The 19836-nt window shown below is 45.4% G+C and overlaps 1 protein-coding gene and 1 long non-coding RNA gene across 14 annotated transcripts in view; one reads left to right on the top strand and one right to left on the bottom strand.

Annotated features, from left to right (window-relative positions):
- LOC129058598 (uncharacterized) overlaps nt 1–19836 on the top strand; it is an 86244-nt gene that overhangs the window by 18912 nt on the left and 47496 nt on the right. For all 3 annotated transcript variants that reach the window (XR_008523808.2, XR_008523811.2, XR_008523810.2), the window contains one exon: nt 19409–19795. This is a non-coding gene — a long non-coding RNA (uncharacterized LOC129058598). The remainder of the gene's footprint in view (nt 1–19408; nt 19796–19836) is intronic.
- CNOT10 (CCR4-NOT transcription complex subunit 10) overlaps nt 5387–19836 on the bottom strand; it is a 90220-nt gene continuing 75770 nt past the window's right edge. For 9 of the 11 annotated variants that reach the window (XM_003776292.4, XM_002813958.5, XM_063722156.1 and 6 more), the window contains 6 exons: nt 19693–19806; nt 16383–16513; nt 14765–14800; nt 14446–14573; nt 9308–9383; nt 5387–5806 (listed from right to left, as the gene is read on the bottom strand). In XM_003776292.4, coding sequence (XP_003776340.2) covers nt 5652–5806; nt 9308–9383; nt 14446–14573; nt 14765–14800; nt 16383–16513; nt 19693–19806 — 640 coding nt within the window. In that variant the 3' untranslated portion in view covers nt 5387–5651. Of the gene's footprint in view, nt 5807–9307; nt 9384–11126; nt 11268–14445; nt 14574–14764; nt 14801–16382; nt 16514–19692; nt 19807–19836 lie in introns of those variants that run through there. The other 2 variants (XR_008523807.2, XR_008523806.2) reach the window with 2 other exon arrangements.

Genomic DNA, 19836 nt, shown 5'->3' on the forward strand with positions numbered 1-19836 from the left:
TCCCTTTCAAACATTTGGGAGTTCAAGGCACATTCAGCAATGGTACAATGGCCTCACCCTTAAACATCATTCTAATCCTATGAATTAGGATCCCCATTTTACAGATGAAGAAACTCAGGCACAAAGAAGCAAAGCAGCTTGTTTCATATCAAAATTGTTCCAGAGAGAGAACCAAGATTTGAAGCCAAACAGTCTGGCTAGAGGGTCCATGATGTCATCAGTCACTTTTCTCCAGGTGGCTTCCAAGAACAGGAAGGAATGACAGACTCAGAGGTAGCACTGAGATGAAGGAAGTACAGAGGGAGACTGGGCTGAGCAGGCCCTTTCGGTAACAAGAGGGATAAGTGAACTCACCTATATTAAGTGTCCACCAGGCACACTTTGCATGCATCATCTCATTTTAATCCTCACACTAGGCCCTGGAGAAAAGCATTTTACAAACTGGTCAAAAAACCTCAAGAGAGATGAAGTCATTTGCTCGAAGTCATTTGCTCAAAGTCACTTAGATTGAGTAAGGGCAGAGCTGTCAGAAAACTAGTCAGAAAGGGACTATGAGAGGTGATACTCTGATATGAAATAGGAGGCGGAGGGTCCATAGTATCCACATGCAGGCAGATGGCAGAGCATTGGGTAAGGCCATGCAAGGTTGCCGGCCTATGTTCTAGTCAAGGGCATGGCTTTAACAGAGCTCTGCAGGGGGCCAAATTATGGGTTAAGGGCCAGAGGGCACAAGGGAAGACTACTACAGCTGTTCTGAGGGTTCATGCCATGTGGTTTGGGAGACACTTGCAACAACATCCTCCTGGGTCCATGAAGAAATTCACGAGGTCGATTTTGTCCCATATTGTAGATGATGCAGCTGAATGAGTGGTAGAGCTTGAATAGACCTAATGGCTCTCAGAATTCAAAACCCCAGCAAAGGCCAGGCACGGTGGCTCATGCCTGTAATCCCAGCACTTTGGGGGGCTGAGGCAGGTGGATCGCTTGAGCTCAGGAGTTTGAGATCAGCCTGGGCAACATAGCGAAAACCCGCTTCTACAAAAAATACAAAACTGGGCATGGTGGCTCTTGCCTGTAGTCCCAGCTACTCGGGAGGCTGAGGTGGGAGGACCACTTGAGCCCAGGAGGTCCAGGCTGCACTGAGCCTTGATAGAGCCACTGCAACATTTGCCTGGGCAACAAAGCAAGACCACAGAACAACAACAACAACAAAACCCAAAAACCTAAAAATGCAAACCCCAGCAAATAAGTTGCCATATTTTGAGACTGATGCCTATGGGTCTCATATCTGTTGAATTCCAGAAAACCATATACCATAGAAGAAACTGTATTTACCAGGGAAGATACAAAGGGGGAAGAAACTAGGAACAACCAGGAAAAACTTTAGTGACATTTAAAGCCTTTTTTTTTTTTTTTTTGAGACAGAGTCTTGCCCTGTCACCCAGGCTGGAGTGTAGTGGCACGATCCTGGCTCACTGGAACCTCCACCTACCAGGTTCAAGTGATTCTCCTGCCTCAGCCTCCCGAGTACCTGGGATTACAGGCACCCGCCACCACGCCCAGTTAATTTTTATATTTTAGTAGAGACAGGAATTTCGCCATATTAGCCAGGCTGGTCTCGAACTCCTGACTTCAAATGATCCACCCACCTTGGCCTCCCAGAGTGCTGGGATCACAGGCATAAACTACCAAACCTGGCCAAAAGCCTTTTTGTATAGATAGGGTTGTTACTAGAAAGGAGTCCCGATCTAGACTCCAAGAGATTTCAGAAAGACTTCAGCGTAAGTCTGTAAAGTGAAAGCAAGTTTATTAAGAAAGTAAAGGAACAAAGAATGGCTACTACACAGGCAGAGCAGCCCTGAGGGCTGCTGGTTGCCCATTTTTATGGTTATTTCTTGATGATGTGCGAAACAATGGGTGGATTATTCATGCTTCCCCTTTTTAGGCCATATAGACTAACTTCCCAATGTTGCCATGGCATTTGTAAACTGTCATGGCGCTGGTGGGAGTGTAGCAGTGAGGATGTCACTCTCATCGCCATCTTGGTTTTGGTGGGTCTTAGCTGGCTTCTTTACTGCAACCTGTTTTATCAGCAAGGTCTTTATGACCTGTATCTTGTGCTGCTCTCCTATCTCACCCTGTGACTCAGAATGCCTTAAGCCTTAACCACCTGGGAATGCAGCCCAGTAGCTTTCAGCCTTATTTTACCCAGCTCCCATTTAAGATGGAGTTGCTCTGGTTCAAACCCCTCTGACAGAGTTACCTCAGTTAGCAGAGGTGGCTTTAACAAATTGGGGCAGGAAAAATAGGTGGGAAGAAGCCTTCCTGGCTATGGGAAACAGTATGAGTCCAGACACAGAGGTGAAGAACTTATATTTAATTTGCTGGGCTCTGCTGACAGTCGGCAGTGGAAGGAAAAGCTGAGCTGCTGGAACATTAATCTGAAAACACTGAATTGGCCTCCCTTAGGATGTGCAGGGCTATGCCAGCAACTGCAGCAGACATGGTTATGACATCTTTGCCAGGCTTCCCTGCAGCTTAGGATGGCTCCATGACATGATGTAACAAAAGAGATGTTAAGCTCAAGGCTGCTGGGGTTTCTAAGAAAGTTTTGTTCCAGATAGTCTCCCATCAAGATTAGCTAGTTTTTGCCCTATTTTTCTTGCCTTCAATGTTGATGTGATACTGGAATATCTTGTGACTATGGAAACAAATGCCCAAATGCTGAGGACAGTGGCATGGAAAAACAGAGCTGAGTCCTGGATGGCATCACGGGACACTAGAACCCAGGCCAGCAGCTGCCTTCGTATCCCCTTCTCAAGTGAGAGAAAAATAATCTTTGTTTAAGTCACAGACCTATTTTTTGCGACTTGCAGCCAAATATAGTTTTATTTAACATAGGACCTGCCCTACCCTTACTAGGTATTGCCTACTTTCCCATAAACAAACCAGCATGCAGAGAAAGTTCTAATTTCTTGATTTCTCTAAAGATGTGTTTTTTTGAAGTACAATTATAGGGCTTTTCCCCTTCATACTACCATGACTATGTGAGTTCCTAGCGATTTATGAAGTCTGTGGACTCACTCTCCAGAAACTTCCCAGGCTAAGCAATTCTGCTCATTTGAGTGGGTCTCACAGTACTGTTGTCGGTCTGGAGTATGGGAAAGGAGAGACGGCAGACTTAAACCAACAGCAGTGCAGATTACGGGTCCTATGGTCCTACTTAGAAGGGGCTTCAAGAGGTCCAAGGAAGCTAGGCTATCTCTGCTTTCTATGTCCACCTGTAAAGATCTACTCTGTGTACAAAACAACTACAATGTGGTACTCGATCAATGGAGCCCCTACATCCATCCATCCATGTTTAAAAAGAGGAGGATATTCTCCCCTTCTTTGAGTCTGTTGGTAATGCCTATCTCAGTCACAAATACTCAGTTCTAGTATATATCATTACCTGAGTTCCGTTTCCTGTCAGCAACAGAATAATTCAGATAGGCTGGGCTCGGTGGCTCACGCCTGTAATCCCAGCATGTTGGGAGGCTGAGGCAGGCGGATCACCTGAAGTCGGGAGTTTGAGACCAGCCTGACCAACGTGGAGAAACCCCCATCTCTACTAAAAATACAAAATTAGCCAGACATGGTGGCGCATGCCTGTAATCCCAGCTACTCTGGAGGCTGAGGCAGGAGAATCGCTTGAATCTGGGAGGCAGAGGTTGCGGTGAGCCGAGATTGCGCCATTGCACTCCAGCCTGGGCAACAAGAGCAAAACTCCGTCTCAAAAAAACAAACAAACAAACAAAAAAAAAACGGCCAGGTGCAGTAGTGGCTCGCTCACGCCTGTAATCCTAGCACTTTGGGAGGCTGAGGCGGACGGATCACAAGGTCAGGAGTTCCAGACCAGCCTGACCAACATGGTGAAACCCCGTCTCCACTAAAAATACAACAATTAGCCAGGCGTGGTGGCGGGCACCTGAAATCCCAGCAACTCAGGAGGCTGAGGCAGGAGAATCACTTGAACCTGGGAGGCAGAGGTTGCAGTGAGCTGAGATTGTGCCACTGCACTCCAGCCTGGGAGACAGAGCAAGACTCCGTCTCAAAGGAAAAAAAAAAGAATAATTCAGATAAAGTTTCAGATAAATCAGTGCTTATCCACACACTTGTCTCTCTAGTTCTGAAACTGAGGTTACACGTAGATTCAGCTAATGTGTCTCCAAACTAGGGAAGTGAAGCATTGTGACGTTAAGGGATGTTCCTAAATGGCAAGCTTCGATGAATCTACCAAACACCATCTTAACGAGGGGGACACCCAATTTACTAGAGCAAATCTACATTGTCTTTTGTTTGTTTGAGACAGGGTCTCACTCTGTCACTCAGGCTGGAGTGCAGTGGTGCCATCATAGCTCACTGCAGCCTTGAATTCCTAGGCTCAAACAATCCTCCCACCTCAGCCTCCAGAATAGCTAGGCCTACTGGCATGGGCCACCATGTCCAGCTTTTAAAAATGTTTCAGAGACAGAGTCTTGCTATGTTGCCCAGGCTGGTCTTGAACTCGTCAAGCGATCCTCCCGCCTTGGTCTCCCAAAACAATGGGATTACAGATGTGAGCCACTGCACCCACTTGTATTGTTTTTTTTTCCCCCTACTTAATGTTAGTGTATATCCATCCTACTGGCAAATTTTGTCAATGTCAATCCCACAACACATAACTGTCTCTTGGGAAGAAGCTATTAAATTCTTGTTTGCATTTGCAAAAGGGTTAGTAATGAACCTTAAACTGCCTGCTAACAGACTCCAGAACCTAGGAGAGTGAACAAGGCCAATACACTGAACCCTGTTGTATTTGCACTTTTTAAGCAAATGATTCCTAACAGATCAGTTGTGTCTTTTTTTTGAGACCGTCTTGTTCTGTCGCCCAGGCTGGAGTGCAATGGTGGAATCTCGGCTCACCGCAACCTCGACCTCCCAGGTTCAAGTGATTCTCCTGCCTCAGCCTCCTGAGTAGCTGGGACTACAGGTGTGTGCCACCATGCCTGGCTAATTTTTGTATTTTTAGTAGAGATGGGGTTTCACCATGTTGGCCAGGCTGGTCTCAAACTCCTGACCTCAAGTGATCTGCCCAACTCAGCCTCCCAAGGTGCTGGGATTATAGGGATGAGCCACTGTGCCTGGCCCAGTTGTATCTTCTTAACCTAATTTCTCAACACATTTTCTGGTCTTTTCAGTCATAACTAGACATAAAACACATCAACTCTCTTTCCCTCCCCTTCACCCCCAGGTCAGCTTCTGAACTGGCTATTTATCTACTACTGATGTTCTTTGTCAATTTTTGAACGTTAACACAAAACCTCAGATGCTAAAATAATCTAATAGTCAATAAAAGACTGTATAAGACTTCTGATAAAATTGTTTTAATTGCCTATGGCGTATATTACATAATGGCTCAAAATTAATAGTCTGGCTGAAATTAAGAAAAACAGCTGATGATGACTTAGTAAATCCTTAATTTTAAGTAAGCTTTTGGCCAAAAGTCAGGGGTAGAATCGTCTCAAAATTAACAGCCTTCACCATCTTTTATTCATTCTGCTGTAATACAACTAAAATGGCCAGTAAATACTCCCCTGGGTCTCAGGTAACAGTTTTCCAAAAGTGAAGTATCACTTTCTCTGCACAGTGGTGAAAGCTGGCATTTGGATGGGCTGGATCGGGTGGACAGGCTGAAACACTGGCTTCTTTCTCACTTCGGAGTGTGTTTTCACTGCAGGGAGCAGCTGATTCCTTTTGATGATCTGTAAGGCCAGCTGAGTATTACCTATAAAAACACTTCCCGTTAAAAAACAAAGCACAGAACAATACTACCACACACAAAGCAAGACATGAAAATCCTGCTAGGGAGGTAAAAGATGATCTAGAAGAGCTGTCATCTGCAGCCTTGGCTGTACACTGGAATCCCATAAAGCCTCCATCTTATCCCCAGAAATTCTTATTTAAGCGATGTAGGGCATGGCCTGGGCAATGGAATTTTTAAAAGCTTCCCAGTGATTCTAAGGTACAGCCCAGGTAGAGAACTTGTTATAGGTGGGCTGTATAAAAGAAACGATCATCTGGGAGGGTTGGTTCATGCCTGTAACCCTAGCACTTTGGGAGGCCGAGGTGGGCAGATCGCCTGAGCTCAGGAGTTCGAGACCAGCTTGGGTAACATAGTGAAACCCCATTTCTACAAAAAAATACAAAAATTAGCTGGGCGTGGTGGTGCATGCCTGTAGTCCCAGCTACTTGGGGGGCTGAGGCAGGAGGGCTGCTTGAACCTGGGAGGTCAAGGCTGCAGTGAGCCGAGATCACGCCACTACATTCCAGCCTGGGTGACAAAGTGAGACCCTGTCTCAAGACAAACAAAAAACAATGAAACAATCTAGGGCAATGCACTAACCCTAATCACATCTTTAAGGAGGCTAAGGCCCGCTGGGTGCCAGGCACTTAAGACCCCTTCTTCAGCTATTAAAAAAAGGGGAGCCTTGTAAGAGTTCCCAAGGTCAACAAGGAGTTATGCCTTAGAACACTGGGGTTTTTTTTTTGAGACAGAGTCTTGTTTTGTGGCCCAGGCTAGAGTGCAGTGGGGCGATTATGGCTCACTGCAACCTCCATCTCCCAGATTCAAGCAATTCTCCTGCCTCAGCCTCCAGAGTATCTGGGATTACGGGCATGAGCTACTGTGCCCAGCCTTTTTTTAATTTTTTAAAAAAGAGACAGGGTCTCACTATGTTGCTCAGGCTGGAGTGCAGTGACTGTTCACAGGAGCAATACTGCACACTATAGCCTTGAGCTCTTGACCTTAATCCTTCCGCCTCAGCCTCCAGAGTAGCTAGGACTCCACGCCTGGCTGTGACTTCATTTATGTCCCTTTTTTTTTGAGATGGGAGTCTCGCTCTGTCGTTCAGACTGGAGTGCAGTGGCGCAATCTCGGCTCAGTGCAAGCTCCGCCTCCGGATTCAAGCAATTCTCCTGCCTCAGCCTCCTGAGTAGCTGGAACTACAACTGCATGCCAACACGCCCAGCTAATTTTGTGTATTTTTAGTAGAGACAGGGTTTCACCATGTTAGCCAGGATGGTCTTGATCTCCTGACCTCATGATCTGCCTGCCTCGGCCTCCCAAAGTGTTGGGATTATATGCATGAGCCACTGCACCCGGCCTATTTCTGTCCCTTCTAATCTCTCTCATTCATGTCTCTTTTCTACTTCATGCTATCTCATATTTAGAGCCAACAGCCTTTCTTCTAGTGAGATACATCTTGGAGATCGTATATGCCCTAGAGGCATGACCTGAATTTATGTTTGAATAAATAATTCTCAGCAAGAACTGGCTTACTGTAAAACTTGTTAATATCTGTGTTCGAAATACTATGGTGTACAACTCAAAGCAACTGCATTCTAACTCATGTTCTCAGTTAGTCATTTAGCGGCCTAGGAGAAAGGTTAATTAATAGTGATTAATTATAATTAAGTGTCTGAAGTTATGATTCTGTATTTTCTCAGATAAAAGGAGATAAGCTTAACTTGTAAGGAGTATTTGTAGGATACCAAGAACTCCCTAACTATATCTATCCATCAATTTATCTATCTATTTATCTATCTATTTATCTATCTATCTATCTAGCTAGATATAGGTATTTATTATTATTATTATTATTTGAGACAGGGTTTCACTCTGTCACCCAGATTGGAGTGCAGTGGTGTGTCTCGGCTCACTGCAACCTCCCACTTCCCAGGCTCAAGCGATTCTCCTGCTTCAGCCTCCTAAGTACCTGGATTACAGGCATGCGCCAACATGCCTAGCTAATTTTTGTATTTTCAGTAGAGATGGGGTTTCACCATGTTGGCTAGGCCGGTTTTGAACTCCTGACCTCAAATGATCCACCCGTGTCGGCCTCCCAAAGTGCTGGGATTATAGGCGTGAGCCACTGTGCCCGGCCTATTATTATTTTTTTAGACAAGGTCTCATTCTGGCATGATCTCAGCTCACTACAGCCTCAACCTCCAGGGCTCAAGTGATCCTCCAATCTCAGCCTTCCGAGTAGCTGGAACTACAGGCGCACGCCACCACACCCAGCTAATTTTTGTATTTTTTGTAGAGATGGGGTTTTGCTATGTTGCCCAGGCTGGTCTTGAACTCCTGAACTCTGGTGATCAGCCCACCTAAGCCTCCCAAAGTGCTGGGATTATAGGCATGCACCACTGTGCCCAGCTCCTAACTATATTTTTATGTAGAATTTGATGGGTCGTCCGCTCTGGCTCATGCCTATAATCCCAGCACTTTGAGAGGCCGAGGCAGGTAGATCACCTGAGGTCAGAAGTTCAAGACCAGCTTGGCCAACATGGTGAACCCAGTCTCTACTAAAAATACAAAAATTAACCAGGCATGTTGGTGGGTGCCTGTAATCCCAGCTACTTGAGAGGCTGAGACAGGAGAATCTCTCGAACCTTGAACCCGGGAGGCGGAGGTTGCAGTGAGCTGAGATAGTGCCACTGCACTCCAGCCTGGGTGACAGAGCGAGACTCCATCTCAAAAAAGAAAAAAAAAAAGAATTTGATGGGTCAAATTCTGAAAAGAATTTGATGGGTCAAATGTCTGAAGAGAAAAAACAGACATTAAAAATCTCAGCCTTGCCGGATGCGGTGGCTCACGCCTGTAATCCCAGCACTTTGGGAGGCCGAGGTGGGCGGATCATGAGGTCAGGAGATCCAGACCATCCTGGCCAACACGGTGAAACCCTGTCTCTACTAAAAATACACAAAATTAGCTGGGCGTGGTGGCAGGCGCCTGTAGTCCCAGCTACTCGGGAGGCTGAGGCAGGAGAATGGTGTGAACCCGGGAGGTGGAACTTGCAGTGAGCCGAGATTGCGCCACTGCACTCCAGCCTGGGCTACAGAGCAAGACTCTTTGTCTCAAAAAAAAAAAAAAAAATCTCAGCCTTGGCTGAGCATGGTGGCTTATGCTTGTCATCCCAGCTACTAGGGAGGGTAAGATGGGAGGATTGCTTGAGCCCATAAGTTCGAGAGCAGCCTGGGCAACAAAGCGAGACCACATCTCTACAAAAAATTTAAAAAATTAGTTGGGCTCAGTGGCGTGCACCTGGAGTCCCAGCTACCTGGGAGGCTGAGGTGGGAAGGCTGCTTGAGCCCAGGAGTTTGGAGGCTGCAGTGAGCTCTGATGGTACCACTGCACTCCAGCCTGGGCAACACAGTGAGACCCTGTCTCCCAACCAAAAAATCTCAGGCTCTTTCAAGGAATAAAGTCCTAAACAGAATTACTCACCATTCTGCAGTTCAAGGTAGACTGCCAGCAAGATGGCCTCAGGGGGCACCTCTTTAGGATGGATCATTGAAGCCGCCTTTGCTCAAAACAGAAAGATGCCCGTGAAAAAACAACAGCTTAAGATACACACTCCAAGTACATCTGTCAACCAACAAGGTAACAAACTTATTCAAGTTCATTCCCACGTGACTTCCTAGGGACTACCTGTTGTTCTGCTCTGATGAGCCTCAGTTCCTTTTGTCTTAAAACCTACCAATTAAGCTAGACATGTAATACTCTGGGTTTTGAGATGGGTGACTGGACACCCCGATACTATAGTCAACCATCCAATTCTGCTGGTGGCTTTCACAACAGACACATACAGTTGCAATGACATCAAAATCTGCATGCCCATTTGTTTTCCTAAGTAACACTTCAGTATTACAAACTGTAAGTTGTCAATGTCAGGAATAATAATTCAAACTTAAATCGTAATACAGAAAAAATGTACCACGTAGCATGTTTGATGTCTCCATTCTTAAGGACTGAAACACAGTTCAATTTAGTCCAATAAAATAATTTACTAGTTTAGGCAACATGCTGCCCTTAGATCTGAGTAAGAGCAATAGCATCGGCCAGCAGTTTCTCTCTGATCCAGTCCTGAAGAAAGAAGCCTGGACTGCTCTGGACAGAAGTGCTGAAATTACAGGTTTATTTCCTCAGTCTGGGCCTCTTTGGGCTACAGCCAAAATATTCCTCACCTTATTATCAACTTGTACTTCCCCATCTAGTTTTAGTTGCTCATTGCTTCCAGACAGCTCTGCCTCTTCTCTTAATCTAATCAGATAATAGATTTCTACAAATACTTATTGAACAGAGGTGGGTATGGAGATAAGACAGGGACTTCCCCTGATAATAAACAAGCATGCAAATAACTAACAATAATCCAAACAAAGTTACGTAAATGCCAGGGAGAAAGGCAGTGAATGTGCTGTGAATATGGAGAGAAAGAAAGAAGTTTCTTTCAAACAGAGCTTTGGGGTAAGGAAGGCCTGCTTTAGTCCTTGCAGGGTAGATATCTCACAGGTAGAAAATGGGGAGAAATGGTACTGAAGGTAGCAGCTTGAACGTGGGAGATGTTGGGGAAGACCAGAAACGTGTACTAGGTTGGTTTCGGGCAGCATTAGGAGAAATCTCAAGACTAGCGGGGCATGTTGCCCAGAGCATGTGCTTCTAAGAAGTTCCTCATGAATGAGGTGGGGCGGCTTTTATTCCTCTCGCCACAACACTGAGCTATAACAACTCTTTTCAGAAAATGAGATTTTATACATCTAAGCCTAGCTTTCTAGGCAAGCTGTATGGGCAAGATCGTCTTTATACCATTTTGTGGATTTTTTTTTTTTGAGACGGAGTTTTGCTCTTGTTGCCCAGGCTGGAGTGCAATTGCGTGATCTAGGCTCACTGCAACCTCCGCCTCCTGGGTTCAAGCGATTCTCCTGCCTCAGCCTCCCATGTAGCTGGGATTACAGGCTCCTGCCACCACGCCTGGCTAATTTCTTGTATTTTTAATATAGACGGGGTTTCATCATGTTGTCCAGGCTAGTCTTGAACTCCTCACCTCAGATGATCCACCCGCCTTGGCCTCCTAAAGTGCTGGGATTACAGACATGAGCCACTGTGCCCGGCCCATTTTGCGGATAGTAAAATCTCTACTTTCCATCCAAGTGGCTAGTAACACATTTTATTTACTGTTTTTTGCAATGACCACAGTCTGAAGCTTTTTTTAAAATACAAGAATTCAAGGCAACATCTTTATGATACTTAATGGCATTTTGCTTACTGGCTGTTCAGAATGGTTAGTGGTGGGCAGGCAACCTTGGAAACATCTACTCGGAGCCCTTTCCAACTCTTCACATCACTGTTCTTCCCTCCCAGGCAGGGTGGGCCTCCCAATTAACAAAGGTCCAGCCATTGGATTAACCTAAAAACCAAGGGACCAAAACAAAACCCCCTTCAGACCCTGAACCAGGCCTGACCCCATCTGTCTCTCCCAGCGTGGCAGCAGCCATGGCCACCTGCTGTATGAGAACCTGAGCTGGACTGTACACACTGTAACTTTAGATCAAAAGCTCTGTTTGCTGCAGTGACTGGGGTCTGGGGGCACTTTGAGAGGGGCTGCTTAACACCCTAGCCTTGCTACTGAGAAGAATGAAACATTTTAACTCTTACTGGTTTAATTCATACACTCAATGCCTAGATAATATCAAACATGTTACCCTGGACAGCCTGTCACTTAACTTTTCTGATTTGGGATCAGAAATGCTGACCAGATGCCACGAAGTTGACTAAATAGAATTTGTAGTTATTTTTCACATGGTAAAGCATCATCACTTCTAGGCACAACAAGGTTGCTTACATAAGCAGGAACCTATGTGAAAGCCACATAGGCCTTTTTTTTTTTGAGACAGAGTTTCGCTCTTGTTGCCCAGGCTGGAGTGCAATGGTGCGATCTCGGCTCACCACAACCTCCACCTCCTGGGTTCAAGCAATTCTCCTGCCTCAGCCTCCTGAGTAGCTGAGGTTACAGACAGGCATGTGCCACCACGCCCAGCTAATTTTTGCATTTTTAGTAGAGACAGGATTTCTCCATGTTGGTAAGGCTGGTCTCGAACTCCTGACCTCAGGTGATCCACCTGCCTCGGCCTCCCAAAGTGTTGGGATTACAGGTGTGAGCCACCGCGCCCGGCTGAAAGCCACCCTATCTCCTGAGAAGAGGTTTAATATCAACTTTAGTTGCTGTGGCAAGCATGTGGGAATGTGGGCCTTCTCATCTGCTGCTGGAGAATGTACCATTTGATACAAACTTTCTATATCAGAAGTCTTAAAATCCTGCATATCCTCTGACCATGCAATTCCCTTTTTAGGAAGGTGTCTCCTAACTGCAAAGGTCTACAAGCAAGGGCAAGATTGTAGTATGTCTGCTTATGTGCAGTCTTATTCCCATGGTTTAGCTCAGAAGTAAGTGCTCAACAGATATTTGCTGGATGAATGTCCTTTTGAGGAATTATTTCTAATTTTGTGAGATTCCTCTGGGGCAGCCATACCCCTACTACAGGTATGGCTCAATGCCCATGATTGGTACAGGGATTAGCAGGTGACCTACTAAAGAGATCCAATCAAAATCTTCCTTGAAGCTTCATGATGCAACATTTCAGTGGTAGAATTCAGAGGTTTATTTTAGTTATATATTGCCAGTAGCTTTCTTTAGTGTGTATGGAGTTTCTCTAGTATTGGCTTTCTGAAAGGTGGATTTATAATTCACTTTATTTATTTATTTATTTTTTTGAGACAGAGTCTCGCTCTGTTGCCCAGGCTGGAGTGCAGTGGTGCGATCTTGGCTCACTGCAAGCTCCGCCTCCCAGGTTCATGCCATTCTCCTGCCTCAGCTGCCCGAGTAGCTAGGACTACAGGCACATGCCACCATGCCTGGCTAATTTTTTTGTATTTTTAGTAGAGACGGGGTTTCACCGTGTTAGCCAGGATGGTCTTGATCTCCTGACCTCATGATCCGCCCGCCTCGGCCTCCCAAAGTGCTGGGATTACAGGCATGAGCCACCGTGCCCGGCCTATAATTCGCATTTTGAAAAAAGATTTACACAATTCACAATTTAAAAGCAGCCGGGCACGGTGGCTCACACCTGTAATCCCAGCACTTCGGGAGGCCGAAGCGGGTGGATCACCTGAGGTCAGGAGTTCGAGACCAGCCTCAAACATGGAGAAACCCCGTCTCTACTAAAAATACAAAATTAGCCAGGCGTGGTGGTACATGCCTGTAATCCCAGCTACTTGGGAGGCTGAGGCAGGAGAACTACTTGAACCCGGGAGGCGGAGGTTGCAGTGAGCCGAGATCGCGCCATGGCACTCCAGCCTGGGCAACAACAGCAAAACTCCGTCTCAAAAAAAAAAAAAAATTAAAAGCATAAGAGTATACAGTGAAAAGTCTCCCATTCTACTGCTCCAGCCATGTAGTATTCATCCTGCCACCCCAACAACTAATGTTTGCAGTTTCTTCTTGGTGTGTCCTTTCAGAGATCTTTTATGCATGTATACAGGCTTATACAGAAACTGTTTCACACCTTGCTGTTTTCATTTAGTATGTCTTGGACATCTTTCCATTTTAGTACCTAGAGTTTATAGCTGCATTGTCTTCAACTGTACAGATGCACTATTATTTATATAACTGATCTTTTAGACAGTTTTCCATCTCTTGGAATTTTAATAATTAAAACTGTCAAGTTACTTCTTTTTTTTTTGGGACAGGGTCTCACTCCAGTTGCCTATGCTGGAGTGCAGTGGCACGATCTTGGCTGACTGCAGCCGCGACCTCCCAGGCTCAGGTAATCCTCCTACCTCTGTCTCCTAAGTATCTGGGACTACAGGAATGCACCACCATGCCTGGCTAATTTTTGGTATTTTTAGTAGAGACAGGGTCTCATTATGTTGCCCAGGCTGGTCTCAAACTCCTGGACTCAAGTGATCTGCCTGTCTCAGCCTCCCAGAGTGTGGGATTACAGATGTGAGCCACTGTGCCCGGCCCCAAGTTGCTTTTTATTCTGCTAATTTGAAATTTAAACATTCTTTTTTTTTTTTTTTGAGATGGAGTCTCGCTCTGTTGCCCAGGCTGGAGTACAGTGGCACAATCTTGGCTCATTGCAACCTCCACCTCCCGGATTCAAGCGATTCTCCTGCTTCAGCCTCCTGAGTAGCTGGGACTACAGGCGCGTGCCACCAACCTGGCTAATTTTTGTATTTTTAGTAGAGATGGGGTTTCATCATATTGGCCAGGTGGTCTCAAACTCCTGACCTTATGATCCGCCTGCCTCGGACTCCCAAAGTGCTGGGAGGCATGAGCCACTGTGCCTGGCAAAAAAATTTTTTTTTTAAATAAAATCATCAAGAAAAACTCTCCATTAAGTGTCTAGGTTCATTTACAATGTTGATCAGTTGTTTACCTTGCAAGAATATTTTTGTATCTGGGAAAGTGATATTCCAATATTTAACAAACTGATCAGATGCCTCAAACAAAGTAACAAAAAATATAAACCTCAAACTTGTGTTGGCTGCTTTACAAGGTTCAGTTCCTCCCACTCTGGACTCACCTGGTGGAGACACTTTCGGGCTTTGTCATATTCGCTCCTCAGGCAGTAAGCACTGCCAAGGTTGAACAGCATCACAGTCCTGGCAGAGTTGACGGAACTGGGGTAGCACTGAGGGGCCCGCTTCCCAGCTGGGGAAAAAGAGTGTAGACACTGGTGAAGAGGCCATGCCAACAGCAAGGGAGCAACCCAATCTATCGCCTTGAGGAGCCACTTGGCACAGCAGTATTCCTCAGGCAGAAAAATGAACACAGAAGATTTAGAATCTAAATTTTTGGGATGCAGGCCAGGCTACTTAAGTATCACAAAACTTCTTACTTACAGGATTCCATTGCTTCATTTTCACCTTTGTCTGATCCTACAAAAACACGAAAATAAATCTGAGGGGCAGAACAACAGAGCATATTTTCTTTTTTTTCTCCTCAGGCTCAGAAGGTAGAGGGCATATTTTCTTTTCTTTTGTTTTTTTTGAGATGGAGCCTCACTCTGTTGCCCAGGCTGGAGTGCAGTGACGTGATCTTGGCTCACTGCAACCTCCGCCTCCTGAGTTCAAGCGATTCTCCTGCCTCAGCCTCCTGAGTAGCTGGGATTATAGGCGTGCGCCACCATCCCTGGCTAATTTTTGTATTTTTAGTAGAGAGGGGGTTTCACCATGTTGGTCAGGCTGGTTTTTTTTTTGGAGATGGAGTTCTGCTCTTGTTGCCGCCCAGGCCGGAGTGCAATGGCACGACTCACTGCAACCTCCGCCTCTTGAGTTCAAGTGATTCTCTGGCCTCAGCCTCCTGAGTAGCTGGGATTACAGGGGCATACCACCATGCCTGGCTAATTTTGTATTTTTAGTAGAGACAGGGTTTCACCATGTTGGTCAGGCTGGTCTTGAACTCCTGACCTCAGGTGATCCACCCACCATGGCCTCCCAAAGTGCTGGGATTACAGGCGTGAGCCACTGTGCCCAGCTGAGAGCATATTTTCTAAAAACCTAACTTTCTTTATGAAATGGAAATTTAATATAAAGCAATTTATTTACTTTTCATGTAGTGGAGATTCCATTAAAAAATGTCAGAATGCTACCACCCACCACCATCTCAAACCTGAGCACTAATCTTGAGTAAAATGAATGTCACACAGCTTTAATTATTTAATTTTTTTTTTTTTCTTCAGACAGAGTCTTGCTCTGTCACCCAGGCTGAGTGCAGTGGCGTGATCTTGGCTCACTGCAACCTCCACCTCCCGGGTGCGATTCTCCTGTCTCAGCCTCCTGAGTAGGTGAGATTACAGGCTTGCGCCACCATGCCCTACTAATTTTGTATTTTTGGTAGAGACGGGGTTTCACTATGTTGGCCAGGCTGGTCTTGAACTCCTGACCTCAGGTGATCCGCCCGCCTCGGCCTCCCAAAGTGTTGGGATTACAGGTGTGAGCCACCACACCCAACAATTATTTAGAAATTTAGCAATGATTTAAAACAAACTTTTCTTCCTTTCCTTATTTTTAAAATAGAGACAGGGTCTCACCAGGTTGCCCAGGCTGGTCTCGAACTCTTGGGCTCAAGTGATCCTCCTGCTACAGCCTCCCAAAGTGCCGGGATTACAGGAGTGAGCCACCACGCCTGGACTAAAACTGACTCTTGAATGTAATATTTTTACTCCCTTATGGATTTTAGAATCACTCCAAAGGAAAACAAATAAATAATATCAGAACCAAAATTAACCATTCTAACAGTACCAGCCTTTCAAAAGTGAGAATTTAGATGATGTGATCATTAACTCTCAGGTCTACTTAGCAACAACTGCTACAAAGTAAGCACAGACAAAAATGTGGAAAGCCAACCTAAAACTTCCTTCTCATTACCACCATGCCCTTAAATTTCCACACATCCTGAATTATGACAGGAGGGAAATGGAAACAGTGACCAGTTCTGATCAAAGGTGTCCTCATTAACCTTGGTCCTGCTCATTTGAAGAGATCCCTAAGGAGACATCAGTGACATTCTCCGGGTTCAAGTGAGTAATGGCATCAGATATTCTGTCGAGAGAGATGAGGGCTTCTGCAGCATATAAATGTCCCAAAAACCTAAAATGAAAAAACAGATTCCAAACTGAAAAGTCCAACATCACAAAAATACCCAATGTAAAATAATGCTGGGTATATTATGTTATTATACATTGGATATATGTCTCATATTTCATGTCCTTAAATTGAAATCTAAATTTATTTAGGTAAAACGAATCAACTGGCTGGGTGTAGTGGCTCATGCCTTTAATCTCAACACTTCAAGAGGCCTAGGTGGGTGGACTGCTGAGTCCAGGAGTTTGAGAACAGCGTGGGCAACATGGCAAAACCCTGTCTCTACAAAAAAAATACAAAAATTAGCTGGGCGTGGTGGCATACACCTGTAGTCTCAGCTACTCAGGAGGCTGAGGTGGGAGAATCACTTAAGCCTGGGAGACTGAGGCTGCAGTGAGCAGTGATCATGACACTGCACCTCAGCCTGAATGACAAAGTGAGATGCCATCTCAAAAAAAATAAAAATAAAAATTAAGATCGATCTCCTGATCTCGTGATCTGCCCATCTCGGCTTCCCAAAGTGTTGGGATTATAGGCGTGAGCCACCATGCCCAGTTTTTTTTTTTTTTTTTTTTAACTGGGGACCTTTTGATCTGCTCAAAATCTTAATGACTTTCTACACAAGAACAACAACAACACAAACTAAACTTTTATAGTTTTAAAACTCTCCAGGTTGAGCATGGTGGCTCACGCCTGTAATCCCAGCACTTTGGGAGGCCAAGACGGCAGATCACCTGAGGTCGGGAGTTCGAGACCAGCCTGACCAACATGGAGAAACCCCATCTCTACTAAAAATACAAAATTAGCCAGGCGTGGTGGTGCATGCCTGTAATCCCAGCTACTCGGGAGGCTGAGGCAGGAGAATCGCTTGAACCCAGGAGGCGGAAGTTGTGATGAGGCGAGATCACACCATTGCACTCCAGCCTGGGCAATAAGAGCAAATACAAAAATTAGCCAGGTGCGGTGGCTCATGCCTATGAAACTCCGTCTCAAAAAAAGAAAAAAAAAAAAGAAATTAGTAGGGCATAGTGGCATGCGCCTGTAATCCCAGCTACGCAGGAGGCTGAGGCAGGAGAATCCCTTGAACTGGGGAGGCAGAGGTTGCAGTGAGCTGAGATCATGCCACTGCACTCCAGCCTGGGTAACAGAGTGAAACTCTGTCTCAAAAAAAGAAAAAAAAAATTAACCGGGTGTGGTGGTGGGCTCCTGTAATCCCAGCTACTCAGGAGGCTGAGGCAGGAGAATCACCTGAACCCAGAAAGTGGAGGTTGCAGTGAGTTGAGATTGCGCTACTGCACTCTAGTGTGGGTGACAGAGAGAGATTCAGTCACACACACACACACACAAAGTCCAGTTCTCTCATAATGGCCGTATACACCACAATCTGAACACCAGCATCAGCCGCAATTCCCAACATTGGCATTTTGAGTTGGGCGATGGTAAGGATGGAAGGTACTTTAGAGGCAACCCAAATGCCTTGAACTGAAAATTAGGATCTTCCCCATTTCCAGGCCTGAATATTGGACAACATTTTCTTGCAGAAGAACAGGAGCTCCCTTATATTTGAATTGTGACAAAGTCTCTTATATAGTTGAATGATTTCTTATTACTTTTTTTTGAGATGGAGTCTCACTCTGTCACCCAGTTTGGAGTGCAGTGGTACAATCTTGGCTCACTGCAGCTTCGGCAGAAGCTCAAGCAATTCTCGTGCCTCAGCCTCCCGAGTAGCTGGGATTACAGGAGTGCGCCCCCATGCCCGGCTAATTTTCATATTTTCAGTAGAGATGGGGTTTCACCATATTGGCAGGGCTGGTCTCCAACTCCTGACCTCAAATGATTTGCCCACGTAGGCCTCCCAAAGTGCTGGGATTACAGGTGTGAGCCACCACGCCTGGCCTTAATTACTTTAAAAAACAAAACAAACAAAAAAAAAACACTAGGTATGTTTGGGGATCACTAAAAAGCAAAAGAGTAAGTAGTTACATTTTGGCATTTGTAAGTATACACCTATACGATGAATGAAAGAACTGTTCTAATGTTGTGCAGAATACTCGTGGCTTTTGATAAAATTTCCAGGATCAGCACCATACAAAAATTCAAGCTGTATTTTATTTTTATTTTTATTTTTTGAGAGGGAGTCTTGCTGTGTCACTCCGCCTGGAGTGCAATGGTGCAACCTTGGCTCACCGCAATGTCCGCCCCCCAGGCTCAAGTGAGTCTCCTGTTTCAACTTCCCAAGTAGCTGGAATTATGGATGACTGTCACCATGCCTGGCTAATTTTTGTATTTTTAGTAGAGATGGGGTTTTACCACGTTGGCTGGGCTGGTCTCAGACTCCCGACCTCAAATGATCTGCCTACCTCGGCCTCCCAAAGTGCTGGGATTACAGGCATGAGCCATCACACCTGGCCTGTATTTTACTCAATTTTGGTAAAAGAAAAGATAATGTGCTTTGGAAAATTTTAGGATGATAATGATATTAATGCAAAAGTATTTGGAGTTTGACTAAAACTAGCTGATTTTGGAATGATACAGTAGCTTGGAAAGATTTTTCAAATTCTTGTCTTTTTTTTTTGAGACAGAGTCTTGCTCTGTAGCCTAGGCTAGAGTGCAGTGGTGCGATCTCGGCTTACTGAAACCTCTGCCTCCTGGGTTCAAGCGATTCTCCTGCCTCAGCCTCCTGAGTAGCTGGGATTACAGGTGCCCGCCACTACGCCCAGCTAATTTTTCGTATTTTTAGTAGAGGCAGGGTTTCACCATGTTGGCCAGGCTGGTCTTCAACTCCTGACCTCGTGATTTGCCTGCCTCGGCCTCCCAAAGTGCTGGGATTACAGGCGTGAGCCACCGCGCCTGGTCCCTCAAAGTAGATTTATCACATTGACCAAACTCCTTTTTTTGTAGGTCTTCTCTCTGAGGACTTGACTCATTTGGAGAATTAAAGTGCTGCAGTGAAGCCTAGAAGTGGATACTAGAGTCCGAAGTTTTTGTCTCCTAACGCTCAGTACAGCACAAGTGAAAACATTTTCACTGCCGAGGCATGGGTTAAAAAAAGTTCTTTTAAACAGTTGCTTTCCTTACAAATATATATTCCACTGGAGGAGTCAAAAGAAGCAGCATAAACCACAAACCAAGGAGAAACCTCAAAACAAAAGAAACCAGGGACACACAGGGCAAGTCACACTTACTTAAGAGATCCTGACAGCTTGGGCTGCTGAAGAAGTTTATCTGCATGATTCAAAGCCATAAGGTTATCACCCAACGCCAGAGCCACGTAGGCACTGCAAGCAAGTATGGAGCACCTATAACACAAAAGGGAAGGGGCCGAAAAT

This window comes from Pongo abelii, chromosome 2, assembly GCF_028885655.2.
Source record: "Pongo abelii isolate AG06213 chromosome 2, NHGRI_mPonAbe1-v2.0_pri, whole genome shotgun sequence".
In the NCBI taxonomy this organism is placed as follows: domain Eukaryota; kingdom Metazoa; phylum Chordata; class Mammalia; order Primates; family Hominidae; genus Pongo; species Pongo abelii.